At 53.1% G+C, this 18,437-nt stretch overlaps 2 protein-coding genes and 1 long non-coding RNA gene across 7 annotated transcripts; 2 read left to right on the top strand and 1 right to left on the bottom strand.

Moving 5' to 3' along the window:
* Positions 1-1,324: 1,324 nt before the first annotated feature.
* On the bottom strand, positions 1,325-3,523 carry LOC107057416. The gene is made up of 2 exons (XR_005841674.2): positions 3,296-3,523; positions 1,325-2,615 (listed from the first exon to the last, which is right to left on the bottom strand). It is a non-coding gene; the product is annotated as an uncharacterized LOC107057416 (long non-coding RNA).
* Positions 3,524-3,857: 334 nt separating this feature from the next.
* Positions 3,858-6,256, top strand: LOC107057427 (glycine-rich protein 1-like). The gene has a single exon (XM_040651926.2). It carries the CDS (start codon positions 4,202-4,204, stop codon positions 4,652-4,654), a length of 453 nt encoding a protein of 150 aa, XP_040507860.1. The 5' UTR covers positions 3,858-4,201; the 3' UTR covers positions 4,655-6,256.
* Positions 3,858-16,532, top strand: LOC107057413 (collagen alpha-1(I) chain-like). Of its 5 annotated transcripts, XM_046903638.1 has the most exons (12): positions 3,858-3,907; positions 4,199-6,745; positions 8,313-8,450; positions 8,958-10,621; positions 11,314-11,391; positions 11,726-11,785; positions 12,502-12,570; positions 12,711-12,782; positions 12,864-12,965; positions 13,667-13,771; positions 14,497-14,644; positions 14,830-16,532. In XM_046903638.1, the coding sequence occupies exons 4-12, from the start codon at positions 10,267-10,269 to the stop codon at positions 14,882-14,884; spliced, it is 1,044 nt and encodes a 347-aa protein (XP_046759594.1). In that variant the 5' UTR covers positions 3,858-3,907; positions 4,199-6,745; positions 8,313-8,450; positions 8,958-10,266; the 3' UTR covers positions 14,885-16,532. The 5 variants fall into 5 exon arrangements, with proteins under 5 accessions (XP_046759594.1, XP_046759597.1, XP_046759595.1 ...); XM_046903641.1 differs by lacking the exon at positions 4,199-6,745 and having other exon boundaries at positions 3,858-3,889; XM_046903639.1 differs by having other exon boundaries at positions 3,858-3,889; positions 4,199-8,450.
* Positions 16,533-18,437: the final 1,905 nt, after the last annotated feature.

Below are 18,437 nucleotides of genomic sequence, written 5' to 3'. Positions count from 1 at the left end.
GTCTGCCAGGACCATGAGCCTCTAGGTGAGGGTGTGGGGAGTGGTTTCTGTCCACCAAGCTGAGCGGTGCAGTCGATACATTGGAAGGAAGGGAAGCCATCCCGAGGGACCTGGACAGGCTGGAGAAGTGGTCCCACGAAAACCTAATGAGGTTCAATAAGGCCAAGTGCAGGGTGCTGCACTTGGGTCGGGGCAATCCCAGGTACTTCTATAAACAGGGGGGAAGATCTCCGTGAGAGCAGCCCTGTGGAGAAGGACCTGGGGGTCCTGGTGGATGAGAAGCTGGACATGAACCAGCAGTGTGCACCTGCAGCCTGGAAGGCCAACTGTGTGCTGGGCTGCATTTAAAAAAAAAAAAAAAAAAAAAAAAAAAAGGCAGTGGCCAGCAGGGAGAGGTGATTGTGCCCCTCTACTCAGCTCTTGAGAGGCCCCATCTGAAGTACTGCATCCAGACCTGGTGCTCCCAGTACAGGAAGGACATGGAGCTCTTGGAGCGCATCCAGAGGAGGGCCACTAAGATGATCAGAGGGCAGGAGCACCTCTCCTGTGAGGAAAGGTTGAGGGAACTGGGCTTGTTTAGCTTGGAGAAGAGAAGGCTCCAGGGGGACCTCATTGTGGCCTTCCAGTACTTGAAGGAAGCGTATAAACAGGAAGGGGAACGGCTGTTTGTGAGGGTGGAAAGTGGTAGGATAAGGAGGAATAGTCTTAAACTGAGACAGGGGTGGTTTAGGTTAGATATTAGGAGGAAGTTTTTCACCCAGAGGGTGGTGACGCACTGGAACAGGTTGCCCAAGTAGGTTGTGAATGCATCCAGGGATGGGGCATCCAAGGCCAGGCTGGAAGTGGCTCTGGGCAGCCTGCTCTGGTGGTTGGCGACCCTGCACATAGCAGGGGCATTGAAACTCGATGGTCATTGCGGTCGTTTTCAACCTGGGCCATTCTATGGCCATCTCGAACCATCAGCGCCAAGATGTGTGTGCCAGTACTGTCACTCTCCTTGCACACAACTGATAGGTGAAAACTCTGATGTGGTGAGACTGGAGTTATCAATTATAATCACTTCTTTGAAGGAGTCAGATCTAAGACAACTGAGACTAGCTGAAGATCTGTTTTGATAAGACAGAAATCAAGTTTCTGCAAGCCGTGTTTTTCTCTGTTCTGAGATGCTGTACTGCTGTAAGAAGCAACATTTGAACTGCTTCTGTTTTCTTGCTTTTGTACGAGAAAGATTTACTCTTAATGATGCATGACTCCTTCACAACAGAGACTAGTGTTTATAAGATTCGGAATGGGAGCAAACAAGTCAGACAAATATTTCTTGCACTCAGCTTTCAGATTAGGCATATATTTTAAAGAGGCACCAGAGAGGTGGAGACAATGGAAAGCAAGTAAAATCCAGGGAAACAAGCTTTGTTAAAAGCTTTGATGTAAGATCTAAAGTCAGTTTTTTTCCCATACAGTGTTAGCTATAGTGATGATAAATCATGCCCAAAAGCTTCACTGCACTAGAACACAAAATCCAAAAGATTAGAAGCTGCGGAGATAAATTCATCTCAGCCCAGAAATCCTTCCATTTGTGTACTGACTGGAGTTCCGAGACTGCAGCATCACAATCATTCTCCTTCTCTGGGTGCAGTCTAGAAGATGAACACCCCCAGACACGCACACTTGTTCAGCTCTTCCTTTCCCATCAAGTCTGGGCTTGATAGAGATGTTTTTATCCCCTCTTTTTCCTGAGATTACCCTCTGTTGCCATGTTTTACTTGACCACTAACAAAAAGGTATTTCTAAATTATTCAACATGAGATTCTTTGCATAGTAACGTATTTGGTAATGCTCTGCTCCCAGGCAGGGTCCCCGCTACAACGATTTTCATTTCTCTTGAGCCGACTTGCAAGCACACCCCTTCAGAGCACATTTCCTTCTACTGTTAGTCATTGTGAGAAACCTTGTGGCAAATCCACCTGCAGAAAACACAATCAGCCTGTTTAGTAACAAAAGATTTTGATGTAAGGAAAAAAATTCAAATAGTTAATTAACAGATTGAGAGAGAGCCTTGAAGAGATAATTGCTAGAACCAATTCTAGTATGAAAATTTCTGGGGTTTAAGAATAATTACAGATGAGAGGGTATTTCTGAAGTGTACTATACTGTATCCTTAAAAGGGCAATAAAGTTCATTTTGCTTGATATTCTTTTCTTTTGCTTTTAGTAGATACACTGTAGCAATTAGACAGATCAGTACAATAGGAAAAGCAATACAACGGAGGTGCTAGTCCTTCTGTCATCACACAACAGAGAGGTGCTATAAAGGAAGGGAAGAAGATTGCTCCCCTGTACCAGAAAATTCCAGATTCACAGGAAGAAGCTTCACCAAGGAGGGCTCACCAGGCAAAGATCCTCCCCAGCAGCAGTCAGCCCTTAAATGAGATCTAAGAGAGCTGCAGCCAGGCTCCCCTCCTTCCATTCGCACACATGAATTGCTTTCACCTGTGCTCTCAGGGCTGACTGGGTCCTTTCCACAGGTGATCAATCCGTGGTTCAGGCCGTGACTCAACAGATCCCACACATATCTTAAAGATTTTAGATTTTTTTTTTTCTTTCTTTCTAGGAAGACTGAGAAAGCAAAAAATCATTCTGCCCTTGCTCCTGACCCTTGTCCCTGCCTCCACCTGCCCTCAGCGTACGGCCAGGAGAGGAGGGGCACTCAGCAGCATGATGGGAGCCCTTCATATTCTCCTCAGCTCCTGACCTTCCAGCTCTGCAGAGACATTTCGTATCTCAGTGATAGTCTGTGGCCCCCACAGCCCCCCAGACCCGACCCCAAAGGCCTGCTGCCTCTCTCTCCCCCCCGACCCACACAGATGGGCCTGGTGGGCACTGTCAGTGCTGGGAGCCCAGGAGCAGGCACAGGCAGCCTGGCCGGGCTGGGATCTGCGCTGCTCTGACAGGAGCTCTGTGCTAATGTCATGCTGCACAGCATTCCAGGGACCAGAAGCTGCATCTCGCGCAGCGGTGAGTGATGGCAGCGCTGTGTGTGCCCTCCAGGGGGGCCCGGGACAGGCTTGAAAAGCAGCACCGCGTGAACCAGATGAGGTGCAACACGGCCACGCGCGAGGTGCTGCACTCGGGCCGCCGTAATCCCGCAAAGGTGCTGGGAGGGCCGGAGCGCCTCACCGACAGGAAGGGCTGAGGGAGTTGGGCTCGTGCGGCCTGGAGAAGGCTCTGGGGAGACCTCACTGCGGCCTTCACGTGCCTGGAGGGAGCTCACAAACAGAAGGACAGCGACTCCTTACACGGCCTGACACCGGCAGTGCTGTCCCAACGGTGGATTCGTCGCCCGGTCGCCCGCAATAAGTCGGTCATCACCGGGTATTTATATCAAGAGTGCAGGCCCGGGTGCTCGTTGGTTTCCATAGAAGGAAGAAATATTTCCCGAGGAGGGCCCCGGCACACGCTGTCCCGAGGAGCGGTGCACACCGAGCGGCACAGCCGTACCGGACAAACCCGGCGCAGGCGCAGGCGCAGGCACAGGCTCCGGCCCTGCGCGGCCCCCTGCACGCCCCGCCCCCCGCCTCTCCTATTGGCCAGCCCTGCCCTGTTCGGCCATCTCATTGGCTTCTACTGCTGCCTGTTACATGCAAGCTCCCTCCCCGATCCTTCTTCCGGGAGAGCGCCGTCCTCCCCTTCGTCCCCGCAGAGCCAATTGGCTACCCTGGCTGTCACTTAAAGCTTGGGAGGAGGGACGATTGGACGAACGCGGCTGCCCGCTCTGCGCGTGCGCAGTCTGAGTGAGGGCAAGTCCGGGCAGCGGGCGCACGCAGGCGTGACGTCACTCGACGCGACGCGTAGCGTACCGGGTGACCGTCACGTGACCTGGCGAGGCGGCGGTACTGGGCTGAGGGAATGTGGGTCCTTGCGGGGCTCGGTGGCGGGTTATTGGGGCGTGGGGGTTCCTGTAGGGTTGGGAAGGGAATATGCGGCATCCCCCTGGAGCTGTGGGTGCCTGGACGTGTTCTGGGGACCCCACGGGGCTGGGAAGGGAGTGAGGAAGTGGGGGTCTCACGAGGCTGAGGGGGCACGGGCCTGTTGTGCGCAGTATTCCTCTGAGACTCGGGAGAAAGAGCCGGGGGTCTCCGTGCCTGGTGGGGCCGTTTTCCCCCCGACTCCCCCTCCTCCCTTTTATTCCCCTCTCGCAGACCATGGCCGTCCCTCTTTCCCCCACGCTGGTGCTGGGCGAGGCCTCGGAGAGCGACTCAGAGCCGGAGCCGGGGGGGAACACAGCCGGGACTCCCGCAGTGGGGCTGAAGGTTCCGGGGGAGGCGTCGGAGACCGAGGAGGAGGAGGAAGAGGACAGTGCGGCCCGGATGCCACTGCCAGGGGTGTCCAGGGGGGGCCCCTCACTGCTGCAGCAGCGGCTGGGGGCGGGCGAGGGGCGACTGCGGGGCGCAATGGCTGAGGCACTGGGACGCAGTTTCAGTGGGGCTGCGCGGCTGCTGGAAGGTCTGGGGGGGCCCCTGGGCCACGCCCAAGCTGGGGCAGCTGCGACCGCGCACTGCCTGTGCCTGGTGCGCCGTGACCTGCGCGCTGTGGCTGCCACCGTAGCCACCATCACCGCCTGTCACCTGCTGCCTGACATCCGTGGGGAGCTGTGAGAGTGGGAATGTCTGTGGGAGGGGGGGGGGGGGCAGTGCTGGCAGCTGTGGGGAGCTCCTGGCGTTGTTGTTGCAGTGTCACTGACACTGACCTTCAGCACTGTGTCCAATGGACTCGAGGGTTGTGGTTGTCACTGATGACATTCTCATTGTCACTGCATTGTCAGTGCTGTGTCCCCTTGAGCTGATGCTGCCATCAACAGCACTGCCGCTGATCGCTCAGTGTCCCAGCGATGTCCCTGTGTCACCTGGCCTGTGGGGACCTTGGCCTCACAGTGACGTTGTCAGTGAATGGAAGCTCCTGACGATTGATTGATGCAGAATTCTGTAGTTTTGCCCTGTATAGGGGATCTGTGGGTTCTGGCACTGACTAAAGCCCTTTGGAGACATAGCTGCAGCAAGGACACAGCTTTCACTAGGTGGGTGGCAGTGTGTTCACCCACGGCACTGTGGTCCCAGTGGTCTGAGCAAGGTCCCTTTTGTTGCCCCCCATGTCCTTGGGCTGTGGTTGTGTCCTGTGCGTCCCTTCCTGCCATATGAATGTCTCCAGCATCTGGCCACTGTCCCCAAGCTGTGGCTATGTCCTGTCACCCTAAGTGCCCCTTGGCCTTGTCCTTAGCTCTCTCCTACCTCTGTGTACCCCTCTGAGAACTTCAGCCAGGGACAGGGAGAAGTACATACGAATCTCACACCACGGAGCCACATGGGTCTGTCACGCTGCATCCTGCCTGGGCTGTCACGTCCTGTGGGACACCAGGGGATACACCCTGGGTGCTAGTGGGCTTGTGGCACCAAAATGCCCGGGGCCTGATGAGGGTCCTGGGGGCTCCTGGCGTCTCCAGAAGGGTCCCAACTGTCCCCAGGGACTGACCTGAGGGGTAGTGGAAAACCAGGATGAAGGTTCACTTTCCCCATTCCCCTGTGTTGTGGCAAAGGGGAAAGGTTTTGTGAAGAGCACAGTGGTGTTGGATTCTGTTCATAAAGATTCTAGACCTCAGTTCCCTTCCCGTATCCAAATTAGAATGAAAGATAGTATTAACAATTCATCTTTTGAGGAAGAACCTCTGAGCACTTGTAACTGGCAGTGCTTTGATATTCTAGGTAACCTGTTCCATAAGGAGTGCTGGGTGATGCTGGCTGATACTGTCAATTGTGAGCATGCTCCACAGAAAGTTTCCCTCTGTGGGAGTGAGGAAACAAAATGTGGTGATTCAGTACTGTGGGGTTATTATGGGGTTACTAGAGTCTAGGATTCTAGAGTCTGAGGATTCTATGAATTGATTATTGGAGGATTCTATGAGGATGCTATGAGGATACCAGCTCCTGTGATTATAAGTTCTGTTATTTCAGATTCTGTGATCGTTTCATGATTCTAGATTCCTTGACTCTGTGATGATTCTGGGCTTCAGTTGTGTGGTGATTCTGATTCCTCACTAAGAGTATAGATTCCCAGACTTGTAGCTACGCAATACGATGCGTTTCCATCTCCACTCCTGTGCATAGTGTGTGGCATAGTTCTGAGTGCCTGACACAGCCCAAGCAAAATCAATTTCTGTAGGTTATTACTAAATAAATAAATAAATCAATAAATTTCTTGCTTTAGTTTCTGCTCCCTGATCCATTTATTTATGTTCTCCCTTGCTTCATATGTAACTTCCAAACTTGGCATTTTGCAGATAGTACCTTTTCCCCCTTTCGTCCTTTGGTGGCCCCTAATGGTCTCTTCTTTCTCAGTTAGAACAGTTGTCATGAGCCTATTCATATAGGAATTTGGGACTGGAGTTCACTCCGTGACTCTTATCATAGTTGATGTCCCTAGTTGCTATCGTGCAGACTTCACCAATTTATAACAGATGGATACAGCTACGATATACACTCCTAAGAGGGAAGCAGGAATGTATATTTATTGATGTAATGTAGATATGCTGTAGTGATATGACAGTGACTTAACAAGACTGGAGATGGCTGGATACACTTGGTTATTTTCCACATAGAGGGCAGGATTAAACACACACCTACAGGACGCTCTCCTGCTGTGTCATGAGGATCAGAGCAGACCCCGTTGCTGTCTGAACTCTTCAAACCACAGAGGTAAGGATCCTCAGCACAGCTGGATCCACTCCTTGTCCCAGACGCGTTCAAGAGTTTGTGTCTAAGGGATCCTATGTGCACAATCAAAGATATAACCGTAGTGGAGCTAACAAAGCCCACCCAAACTACTAGTCACTTACTGAGGATCCGTATCAACAAGGTGTCTTGACATCAAGGTGGAAAGGATCTCTGTGCAGGTGTAACCTCAAGAGGCATGCCTGCTCAAGGGGAGAGCTGTTCCTCTGTGCAGGAGAGCTCAAGAGGTGCTTGTGCTGCTGTCTATTTTGGTGGTAAGATGATTGACTCATTGCCGTACTTTATTTTTAGGCATATGCTCAATTGGCCCTCAGATGTTGAGCCAGAGGCCTGCTGTCAGTTCTTTCAGCCTCCCAGCTTGAGGCAGTTTTGTGATCTTTAGTCTGGTTTAGCTAGGAGTGTTGCTCACTGTCTTCCTGTGCAAGGCTGAGGGAGGAAGGTGGGAGAAAGGAAGAAAGGGGGAGGGGGGAGCACACCATCACACTGGCTTTGCTGGGAAGGAAGGCTGGTAAGAGCAGGTCTGCTGGTCTGAGTCCCAGCCTGCTTTTACCCCCAGGAAATGCCCTGCAGGTGGGCTGGCGAGGGTGGGGGTTGGGCAGGAATTGCTGCATTTCCTCCCACATCTCCTGCCATTTCTCTTGTCCCAGCAGGCTCCAGTTTAACATCTGCCTGCAGCCTGCAGCAGAGCAGCACATGGCCACTGCATGTCCATCTTAGGCAGGGGCTGGGGGAAGCAGCCAGGAGAGGGCAAGGGGCAAGAGATGGGAGTGCGGGGGGAGAGTGTCCTTCAGTGTCCTTCAGCCAGCATTTGTGTGCTGGGAACAGAGAAGCTGCTGGGACTGGAGTTTCTCTCCTCTCCAAGCTGCTTCCCTGGGCTTTGGCTGTGCCCAGAAAGGAGCACTTGCAGGAGCCCGTGGCCTTTGCAGAGGTGGCCATGTATTTCAGCAGGGAGGAGTGGGCATTGCTGGACTCTGCGCAGTGTGTGTGCTGTACTGAGGTGTGATGCTGGAGACTAGCAGTGCGTGGCCTCGTTAGGTGAGGGCTTTGCTGGTGCTCCTTCTTATTAGAGCACCTCTGGCTGTGCAGAATGAGCCTCTGCAAGCAGGACGTAGAATAAATGCAGTGGGGTTACTTATTGACCAGTGCAACAGCAACGAAAGAAACCTATACTTTTCTGCTGTTTATTTCCCATAAACGTTGTTGAAGCCTTGGTAAACAAAACATCCTAAAGGGAACGTTGAAGAAAATGTCCCTGCATCATTTTCAGAGATGTAAAAGGTGTGCTGGGCTCCAAAGGGAGTCGGTATGTATTGGGCCGGTGTCATTCAGAATTAAAACAGGGACATGCTGACATGCACCAGAGTGGGCTCATGCTTGACATCTTGTAAACAGGGTTGAAAAGAAACCTCAAAATAAACACACGTCTACAAAAGCTGCCCTCCCCTCCAAAATCAGCACATTTTGCACAGCCAGAGGTACCTTCCCGGTCTTCTGTCTGTTGGCAGTTTTACTTCATCTGTTTTTTCTTCAGATCACAGCAGTGTGAGTCTGACTGCGTCAGCGGAAGAGCTGCCTTCATGGAGGTGCAGGTGCAGTCGGCCGTTGTGGAATTCATCCTGAACCACACTCTTCCACTCCAAATCCAGCCCAGTCATTGGAGATGGAGGAGGTGAGTGTCTTCGTCCATTAGCTTTATCCTGATCAGACACCTTGATCAAATCCAGATCTCCTCCAAGATACCAGAAATACGCTTTTATTGTTGAGGAGACAACAGACTTCTGGGCTGATGTAAGAACATGGCAAATGTGGCTACCAGTATCTTCCTGGGAAGCCAGGGATGCTGTACGAGAACATACATCTGAATGTTTGGCTGCTGCTGTTAGGTCCTCACACTGACAAGCCGTACAGAATAACTTAAATCTGTCCCCCTACTCTCTCTTTTCTTTCTGAAATCGCTCTCTTCAATGCTTCTGTGTGCTCTCCCACTTGAGCTATCTTGCAGTATGACACAATGCATGGTCTGTTGAGCCTTTCAAGCATCTTAGAAGATAAATAGCAATTAGCAGATTTAAAGAAAGCTCTTGGTATTCATTAGCATTGATGCCGAGAAACATAAGTCTTGCTCTTAATGTGAGATATTCTGACAGATGCTTTCCTGGTTATTTCTTCTGCACAGTCTCTATAGGTTAATCAGCAGGGCTGTTCAGCTGCATGGCAAAGACTGCGTGGGCCCTGCAGCTGTTGCCCAGTTCTCTGCCTGCATTGCTGATTCGTGGCTTTAGGATGAGGAATTAACTGCAACGTGTTTGTGCCCAGCCCTGGAACCTACAGCTTTCCTTGAGTAACTGCTAAGACCATAAGTGCACCTGTTCCAGTGGAAACAAACAGAGTTGCACCAGGAAGAAAGTTTCCTCTGCGTGTTAGATGAATAAATGTTCAGAGCACAAGCAATTATTATTCCAAAGGAGCACTAAGTTTGTTCCATCTGCTTTGATACCCTGACCTTCCAATGAGATTTGCACAGTCACCGCAGTTATTACCACTGGTGGAGTATAGATAGCTGCTTTTCCGGAGTATTTGCTGCTTCCCATTTTATACGAGCATTGCTCTTCTTTGGATAGCACAGTTGCTGTAAGTCCAGCTTTTGTTCCCACTGGAAGGCAGTTTTTATGTCAGCAGGATGCAGGGGTTAGCTTGGCTGAGCAGGAACAGCCCACAGCAGGCTGAGCTCTGCCAGGAGAGCTCACATGCAAACCACCTGAGCCAAACAACGATGACCCAGGCTTTAGAATGGAGCATGTCACCTTGGCTAGTTATTTAATGATTCAGGCATTCACACTGTCTGCTTCCCTACAAGCAGAAGGGTCAGAGTATATAAGGGTCACAGTGTATCAGCTAAGCTTGGGAATGCTGCTCTGGGAAGACAGCCCCTCTGAGCGCAGCATCTCAACCTGTACCAGCCTTCAAGAGGGGACAGCACTCCCCAGCCTGCTTTATGCCATCCCAAGTTAGTCTACTTGCATGAAAGCTGGATGTCTGTATACCCATTAGGCTCAAACCCTGCGTACTGAGGTACACCTGACAAACACATGAGGCTGTGCACATGTTACCCAGGAGGTGTGATGTTAAACGGATAAGTATTAGGAATGGATCCAACCAGGATGTTGATGTGAGAGGATGATACACTTCCCTCCCACACCGCTTATCAAATGAGAATGACCATATAAACACTTGCTCTTTAAGCAGCGGAAACAAGGACAGCTCTTAGACGAGACTCCTTGTTCTCCCCTGCACTGCTCTGCACTGAGAGGCTTCAGAGATGCTAGCAGCTGGCGCTATGAGCTGCTTTGGTTGAAGTTTAAATGTTTGTCTCCAAAAGCAAGCACAGGCTCTGGGCAGCATGACCCCGTGGGTGGCATCCCTGCCCACGGCAGTGGGGTTGGGGTTCTAAGCTCTTTGCTGTCCCTTCCACCCCAAGCCGCTCTATGATTCTGCGTTTCTATGACGTAAGCACGGGCCCCACGCAGCCCTGGTGCAGCACATCACAAGAGCAGCAGCCCGCGGGGAGCCGCCACCCGGAATCTCGGAGCCGTGAGGTCACAATGCCCCGTCCAATGGCTGTGCGGTGCTGTGCCGTGAGCTCACAAGGCCTGGCTGCGACGCTGTCCTGTGCCGCAGGCTTTGCTCTGTGCGACGCTCACTGTGGCTGCAGCGGTGGTGTTGGAAGCATGGTGCGAGTGTGGGGAGCCATGGCCCCTGCCCGCTTTGTCCTCTTCCTCCTACTGATGGCCATGTGTTTCCGGGAGACCTGTGCTGCTCCGTGGCGAGCACCGGGAGCAGGTGGGTGGGCAGAGATGGGACACGGACTGAGCAGCAGTGGGGGCAAGAAGTCAGGCTGTGTCCCCACGGCCCTGTGCCACACTTCCCTGGGGCTGGCCTTCCATGGGGGGTGGTGTTGGGCAGGGGGCGATGGGCAGCACCGCAGGAGCCGGGCAAGAGCCCGTGGCAGCGCTGCTCCTCAGGGCTGGCTCCAGCCATGCCGGGCCATGGCTCTGCTGCTTGCTGGCTGGAGCACAGCCTTCGTCGTGGGAGATGTCCTGGGGAGAGCTTGGCAGATGTGTGCTGGGAGAAGCGTGAGCATTTCTGCTCCAGGCTCATGGTACTCCCCGTAGATGAATCCCAGTTTCCAACACAGAGCCCCGGCCCACAGCCCAGAGGAAGAGACAGGCGTGCTTTCCTCCAGTGCTTCAGTGTGACCTTCCTGTGCATTGGAGGCCTCCCAATAAGAAAGCCCCCAGGAGCTGCATCTTCTTCCATGCGGTCTGTGAGGGATGTGGCACATGGCCTGGAGAGAGTATTGTGTACGCTGCCAGGTGCCAGCCTACAGGTCATCCTGGCCACTCTGCAACTTTGGGAATCGTGACCTGAGTCCTTCTCCCATCCCGTTCCACGGCCCAGCAACATCCAGTTACTGAGGGAGAAGGAGATCACACCATCCAATGGGACCTTCTTTCATGTGTTCTTGATTCTAGGAGATGAACTTGGTGCTCCCTTTCCGGATGATCGTTTGGATCCGGATTTTGTGCCTGTGCCTCTGGGACAACCCAGAGGTAAGTTGTGAGTGTCTGTTTCCTTGGAGGCAGAAACATTCATGCTCCCATAGTTTACTTGCGTGCAATTTTGCTTAAGACCCTCTCAAGGTCTTCCAAGCCTGTTTGTGCCTTGAAGGGCTTGCACAGATGAGCCATGAGTATTTCTTTACTCGGAGAGCTGCCACATTTCAGTGGGAAGGTTACCGCTGCCCCTCTTCAGCTGAGAGAGCCCAGACCTTCGTATTTGGGCCGTGGCATTCCCTGGCCCACCTTTCCCCACTCAGGGAAAAGGAGGCCCCCACGTGTGCTGGAAGCTCTCCTCACCTGTGTCTGATTACACTTGTGCCTGCAGGCCCTGCTGGTGAATCAGCAGAACAGAATCCTGCCTCTGAGCCTGAAGGGGATGCTGGAGGTAAGTAGCCGGGCTTCATGTCCTCGATATTTGTTCCTTTGTGGCTGGGCTAGTTCAGCAAGGGTTGCGCTTTTCACCGGCCAGTGGGTTCTTCTCCCCGAGAAGCATGGATGGTCATTGTTTCTTGGGTGCTCCGTGCTGTCAGCGTTGCGTTGGCTTTGTCTCTGTATCTGCGAGGTCTCCCAGTAAGAAAATTCCAGGGGGCCGAATGTTCTTCCATGAGGTCCCTGAGAATTGTCTCCCACGGCCTGGAGAAAGTATTTGGAAAGCTGTGGAATACCAGCCAGCAGGTCACCTGGCCTCTCTGCAGCTTTGGAACTTTCCCCCCATGTCATTACCTGAGCCCCTTCCATCACCGCAGCTCAGTAAGGGAGAGAGAGATGGGCACGTGCAATGGGAACGTTTCTCCGCTGTTCTTGATTACAGCTGTGTCTCCAGGCAGCGGCTCACCAAAGCCTAGGTTTAATCCAGTCCATGCAGTTGAGTTTAGAGCTGGGGTGAGCTCCAGGCGGGCGCTCCTCTGGGCAGTTCCACACGGGGTTAGTTCTGTATGATGGTGGTGCCCCTGCAGGCAGCCAGGAACTGTTTCCGAGGTGCTCCTGTGTGGAAGGGAGAGAATGGTGTCGTGAAGGAATGCCCAGCTTTAATTGCATCCTGTGTCATTCTGACTGGAAGGATGTTTAATGGGAGTTGCTCTGTCCTGCGTTTGTTTGCAGATGTGACTGGAGGAGGTGATCCAGGTTCCGCTCTGAGCTCTGGGACTGAAACTCCGGCAGATCGCATGGGTATGTCCTGGCTTTGTAATTCCTTGGAGAGCTTTCACTGCCCATTTCAGTGCCATTTCATGGCACGATCCCCCGTATGCTCCGCTATTCAGTGATGCTGTAGCGTATGACTGAAACTTTTCGTGGGTCTTTGGTTGCAGGAGTGCCCCCAGGGAGGGCTTTGCCCGGTCATGTGTTTCCTCCTGCGCTGGAGCCCAGCTGGAATCCCAGCGGTGAGTAGTTTGTCTCACTGACTCACTGCTGGTCTTCAAAACCTCATGCACGTGATATTTAACTTCATGCATTCTGTTAAGGTCCGGAAAAAGGAAAGGATGAACCCAAAAGAGGAGAATACTCCCAGGGCTCATCCCGTCTCCTCAAGGAACTGGTGAAGGAAATGGAGAAGGCAGCGCGTGGTGGGTATACTTGAGTCTGTTCACTGTGAGACCTGGGGAGCTGAGGTCTGATGTACGTGTGTGGACAAGCTGTAGCCTGCACAGCAGGAAGGGATCGCTCAGAGCCGTGCTGCGGTGGTGTTCCATGTAGCGCCTTGCAGGCACTGTCAAGCACCAGAGATGGTCTGCTGCCACTTCTGCATCCAGCCAAGGCCCGGGGGCAGCTGCTCCCCCAGCACGACCATTACTTGTCAGAGGTGCTTTGGCAGCCAGATGGCAGCAACTGGCGAGTGCTGTGCTTCTGCTCATACAAAGCCCTCTGTGCAGCTAGAGCGAGTTCAAGGCAGGAGGAGCATCCCGAGCAGGGATGCCTTTGCTAATGCTGGAAACAAGGTGGGATGCTGATTCTGAAGGCGCTTCTGTCTGAGCTTGAATTTCAGCCTGCAGATGCCTGGCCTGTGATGGGTGGAACGTGATGGTTGGTGACGCTCACAGCACAGGGTGTGAGGGCCTTGCATAGGAGCTGATTCCTCGAGAGGCGTGAGAGGGTTGGCACCCTCCAATTCCTGGGAGGGCCCAAATGCCCTTGGGCAACGGAGGGGGTCGCAGTGGATCTGTGGGGCTGGGACCAGCAGGCTTTGCCTGAGCGCGGGACTGGAGTAGCTCAGTTCCCGATGAGAGCACATCACATCCAATCCTACTGCCCTGCTTTCTTTCTAAAGGAACTGACCAACAAAGTGAGCAGGATGCACTGCAGGAAGGCAGCCATCCCACACTGCCAGTCTCGGGCAAAGGAACGCAGGCAGCGCCAACAACTGTCATGCCAGGTAATTTCTGTCCCGTGGTCATCCAGTGTCACTCACCAGAGCCACTGTGTGCCTGCAGGCTCTTGCTGCCTGCTCTTGCACGCCAGGTCAGCAGCCGAACCTGAGCGTGTGAGCACAGGGCACGTGTAAAAGAAGCCAGGGATGGCTCTCTGAACACGGCTGACCTCAGTGGGGTGTGGAGAGTTGTTCCAGCAGTGTGCCGGAGAAGGTACGTGCAGGCCTCTGTGACGCTGCTCAGCTCCCACCACTCCCAGTTCCCAGAGAGTGGTGAGTTTTGCCCTTTTGGAGCAAAGCCACCCGAGGGCGATGAGCGGGGTCCTGTGTGGGAGGAGCCTGCAGGAGTGTTTCTCCCCTGGGCTGGCTCCGGCTGTGCCCTGTGCTGGCTGGAGCCCGACCTTCAGCCGGGGGGGGGTGTCCTGCGGGAGAGCGCGGGACGCGTGCGCTGGGGAAAGTGCGAGGGATTCTGCTCTGCAGTGCTTCCCACAGACAAAGCCCAGACCCCAGGGCACAGCCCCAGCCCTCGGCCCAGAGGAAGTCACGGGCAGTGCCTGTGCGGCCTCTCCCTACCCAACGAGAGGTGGAAGCAGTCCTTCTTGTCCTCTGGTGCCTGGGCGTCAGAGGCAGAGGCACCCACTGATGAAAATCTCCTGGGTCCATGAAGCACACTGAGAGGTTATCTGTAGCGCAGGTGAAGGTAATGTGGGACGTTGTCTCGTTTCTCCCAGGGATGAATGCCGGGACGAGCACAAAGGCTGCTGTTGGCAGATCTGCGCGAAGGCGCCACATCGCAGCGATGGTACTGTTCTCAGCTGTGCTGCTGTCTGCGCTGGTGCTGGCCTGTGGTGCTGTGATATGGATGTGCCAAAAATACGTGTGAGTTGGCTTTTCCCCAGAACACTTCATTGCTGCATTTGGCAACGAAGCATTTGTGGTGCCAGGATCCTGGGCGGCCAGATCAGTTGCTGGCAGTACACGGCCAGGACTTACGTTGCCAAGTCTTTCAAGTTTCCCCTTATTTCCTGTCAGTGAGTAGTGCTTTCTGAAACTCATTCTCACAGAGTGTGCAAGAGAGAAGAGAGAGCAGCAGAGCAGGCTCATCCTGATACCAACTAGGAGAGAGTTCCAACTGGAGACGAGGGCAGAACGGAGCTGGGAGAGGCAGCCGAAGAGACTCTTGCCCCATCAAAGAAGAATCTCAGCCATCGTCCCAGTGCATTCCATTCTGCCATCCAAGAGGCCAAAGGTCTTCAAAGTCATCTGGAAGACTTGGAGCTTGAACTCAAAGCCGTGAAAGAGGTCCACGGGAACAGTCCTGAGTGCTGCTTTCTGTCAGGGGACGGCCCTGAAAGTGAGAGCGGAGAACCAGCAGCAGAGCTTTTGTCCTTCACCCTGCATTCTCTGGGACAAGCATCAGCAACATTTCAAAGATTCTTAGCTCGGCACAGCTACAATCCTGTTGAGGGTCCTAATGAGGAGCCAGAAAGCGAGCTTCCTCTGACCGCTGGACAACACCTTAACGTCTTTGGAGCTGTGGATGAGAATGTCTGGTTTCAGGGAGAGCTGACAGATGGCACAAGAGGACTGGTCCCATCCAGTTTGGTTGCGGAGGTTTCAGATGATGAACTGGATACAACGATGCCTCCGGAGCTCTGTGCTCTCCTGCTGGATACTTGATGAATAAGTGGATGCAGAGATTCCATCATGCAGCAACATCCTGTCAAAATTCCTGCGTTACTCCATCTGCAGGACTACCCCCTGCTCCACTTGATGTTCAGGTGGAGTGTGTGCAGGACGTGGATGAGCTCCTTTGGGAACACTCTGAGGTGACTGACAGTGTAACTGCATAGTCTTGTGGTATATTAAACAAACAAACAAACAAACACCACCCACAATAAAACAACCAACCAACCAACCCAAAAAGCGCTGCTCTTTTTCTTGGATACACTGAGGTGATCCTTTTTCTAGCTGAGACTTTGCAATGAGTCTTGAAGCAGATTTGAGCCGGTAGAAGTTGGCAGTGTCTGCATTCCGTTCTCCTGATTTCCTTGCTGGTCAGAGTTAAGGTGCCATGCATCCATTCCCCAGCCCTAGCTGTCTCCTGAATCATGAGAACAGCCTTTCCATATTGTGGAAAGAACTGGAGTGGATTCACGCTGAAGGACAAGATGCTTGCAGACACGTAAGCTCAAGAAGAGAATGCAGAGTCCATGGAAACTCGCTGCCAAACAACGATGAGAAAGTAGAATAGGCTCCTGTTGTTGAAGATGGGACGGTGAAACAGATGTCTCAGCTCAACACAACGCCAGTAGGAGCTGGTTCGGGCTACCCCCCCTTAAAAGGTCGGAAGTTCACAGCGAGGTAGACTACGAGCCTTCATCCACTGACCGCCAGAGACCCCCACCACATTTTTAGGACGCGTGCTCAAGAGGGTGGGACAATACGTTAATAGTTTCTCAGAATTCCAGCCCATTTTTGTGGAACGTAATGAATATGTGGATGTTATGTCTGTAAGTATGTAACCAGTGCTTTTCTCTGTGTGCGAGTTAGGAGGAGATATCCCCCCCCGCACCCGGCGCCGTAATGAGCGTACCTGCTTTGTAACCTTACGTGGGTTCCAGAGTTTGATTCCACACGTCACTCCCTTCACTATTAAGAGGACAAAGAACTTCTGGCACAGAAGGATGCCCACCTGCAAGGCTCAAATTGCACGCTGCTTCCTCCCTCTCTGCTCAGTAAAACTCTGTGTTGGGCTCATTTGGAAGGAAGGTTTGGTGTTCTGACTTCCTGGACAGTTGTTACCTAAAGCCTGGAGTGCCTGTGTCAACTGTGGCGGTGCAACTGCCACACCTTCTCTCCCCCTTCTCTCAGGCCTCTCGGTGCACCACTTCTCCTGAGACAAAAGGCGGAGGACCGGTACGTGGAGGTACTCCTCCTCTTCCCTTGCCCCTGCTTGCCTCTGGGTAGCAAGGGGCAATGAATTGGAACATTAGGGGATGCCCTAGTTGTATCTGACTCCTGCTTTGCGCCCCACTGCCCAGGAACAATCCTGGGGTCAGTCGTCGTCTGACAGCCTGGGACGCGTGAACACGAATCACGGCTCAGGTGGGGTAGCGTGGAATCCGTGAGTCCAGCAAGTTCTGGGGTTTGCACAACTGGTAGAAAGAACCAGAAGATTTTGCCATGCGAGGGGGCTGGTATGGAAAAGTAGCCGTCAGATCTCCATCGTCTCAGACCCTATAACTAGAGATTCAAAGCGAGTGTTAATCAATATCTGAAGGGAAGTGGGAGGAAAATGGATGAGGCCAGGCTCTTCTCGGTGGTGCGTAGCGGAGGACAATGAGCAGTGGCCTAGAACTTGAGCACAGGAAGTTCCATGCAAACATGTGGAAGACCTTCTTTACGGTAAGGGTGGGGGAGCCCTGGGACGGGTTGCCCAGAGAGGTGGTGGAGGTTATGACCAGCATCTCCTCTGGGTTGGGATGCCTCTCAGGTACTGCCAAATCCTCGAGGCCCTCTACCAATGATAGTGTACCAAGGATAGTCTACTGTGCTGTGATCTTCAGGGACATTTTCAACACAAGCCATCCTATTGTTCTGTGATCTTCAAGGACACTTCCAGCGTACAAAAATCCAGTGGTTCTGTGATCTTCAGGGAGCCATGCAACACAAACCATTCCAGCGTTGTGTGATTTTAGAAGCTGGACGTGAGCCAGCAGTGTGTGCTGGCAGCCCGGAAGGCCAAGTGTGTTCTGGGCTGCGTTAAGAAAGAGGTGGCCAGCAGGGAGAGGGAGGTGGTTGTCCCCCTCTACTCAGCTCTTGTGAGGCCCCATCTGGAGTACTGCACCCAGGCCTGGGGCCCTGTATGAGACCTGTTGAACTGCAACTCCACCTGTGTGACCGGAAGGGGTGGAGCCAGGCTCCACCTCTTCTAAACCCCATTTAAGGGCTGACTGCCACGGAGGAAGGATCGCTCTCTGAAGATCACTCCTCTTGGAGCCCTTTTGGCGAGCCTAGGACACGGGTAAGCTTCCTGTTCATCTCTGATTATTCCTTTTCAAAGGCGATAGTTTCTTATATCCGTATCCTTATTTGCTCTACAGGCCCCCAGTAGAGGAAGGGTGGAGCTGTTGGAGCGTGTCCAGAGGAGGGCCACTAAGATGATCAGAGGGCAGGAGCACCTCTCCTATGAGGAAAGGTTGAGGGAACTGGGCTTGTATAGCTTGGAGAAGAGAAGGCTCCAGGGGGAGCTCATTGTGGCCTTCCAGTACTTGAAGGGAGCGTATAAACTGGAAGGGGAACGGCTGTTTTTGAGGGTGGATAGTGGTAGGACAAGGAGGAATGGTCTTAAACTGAGACAGGGGCGGTTTAGGTTAGATATTAGGAGGAAGTTTTTCACCCAGAGGGTGGTGACGCACTGGAACAGGTTGCCCAAGGAGGTTGTGGATGTCCCGTTGCTGGAGGCATTCAAGGCCAGGCTGGAAGTGGCTCTGGGCAGCCTGCTCTGGTGGTTGGCGATCCTCTGGTGGTTGGCACATAGCCGGGGGGTTGAAACTCGATGGTCATTGTGGTCCTTTTCAACCCAGGCCATTCTATGATTCTGTGAGATTTTCCAGGACCCTTCCAATGCAGGCATGACTGGGAAGAGGCAGGGCTGCTGCAGCCCCAG

Source organism: Gallus gallus, chromosome 23, assembly GCF_016699485.2.
Source record: "Gallus gallus isolate bGalGal1 chromosome 23, bGalGal1.mat.broiler.GRCg7b, whole genome shotgun sequence".
NCBI classification, from domain to species: domain Eukaryota; kingdom Metazoa; phylum Chordata; class Aves; order Galliformes; family Phasianidae; genus Gallus; species Gallus gallus.
The sequence above is the reverse complement of the archived record's forward strand: the minus strand, read 5'-3'. Positions and strand labels throughout refer to the sequence as shown.

Excerpts from the sequence above, each read along its gene's own strand:
- LOC107057413 (XM_046903641.1), top strand. The coding sequence starts at position 10,267 with ATGATTCTGCGTTTCTATGACGTAAGCACGGGCCCCACGCAGCCCTGG. Across the intron at positions 11,392-11,725 it reads GCCTCTGGGACAACCCAGAG|GCCCTGCTGGTGAATCAGCA; the intron begins GTAAGTTGTGAG and ends TTGTGCCTGCAG. Across the intron at positions 12,966-13,666 it reads AATGGAGAAGGCAGCGCGTG|GAACTGACCAACAAAGTGAG; the intron begins GTGGGTATACTT and ends TTCTTTCTAAAG.
- LOC107057427 (XM_040651926.2), top strand. The coding sequence starts at position 4,202 with ATGGCCGTCCCTCTTTCCCCCACGCTGGTGCTGGGCGAGGCCTCGGAG.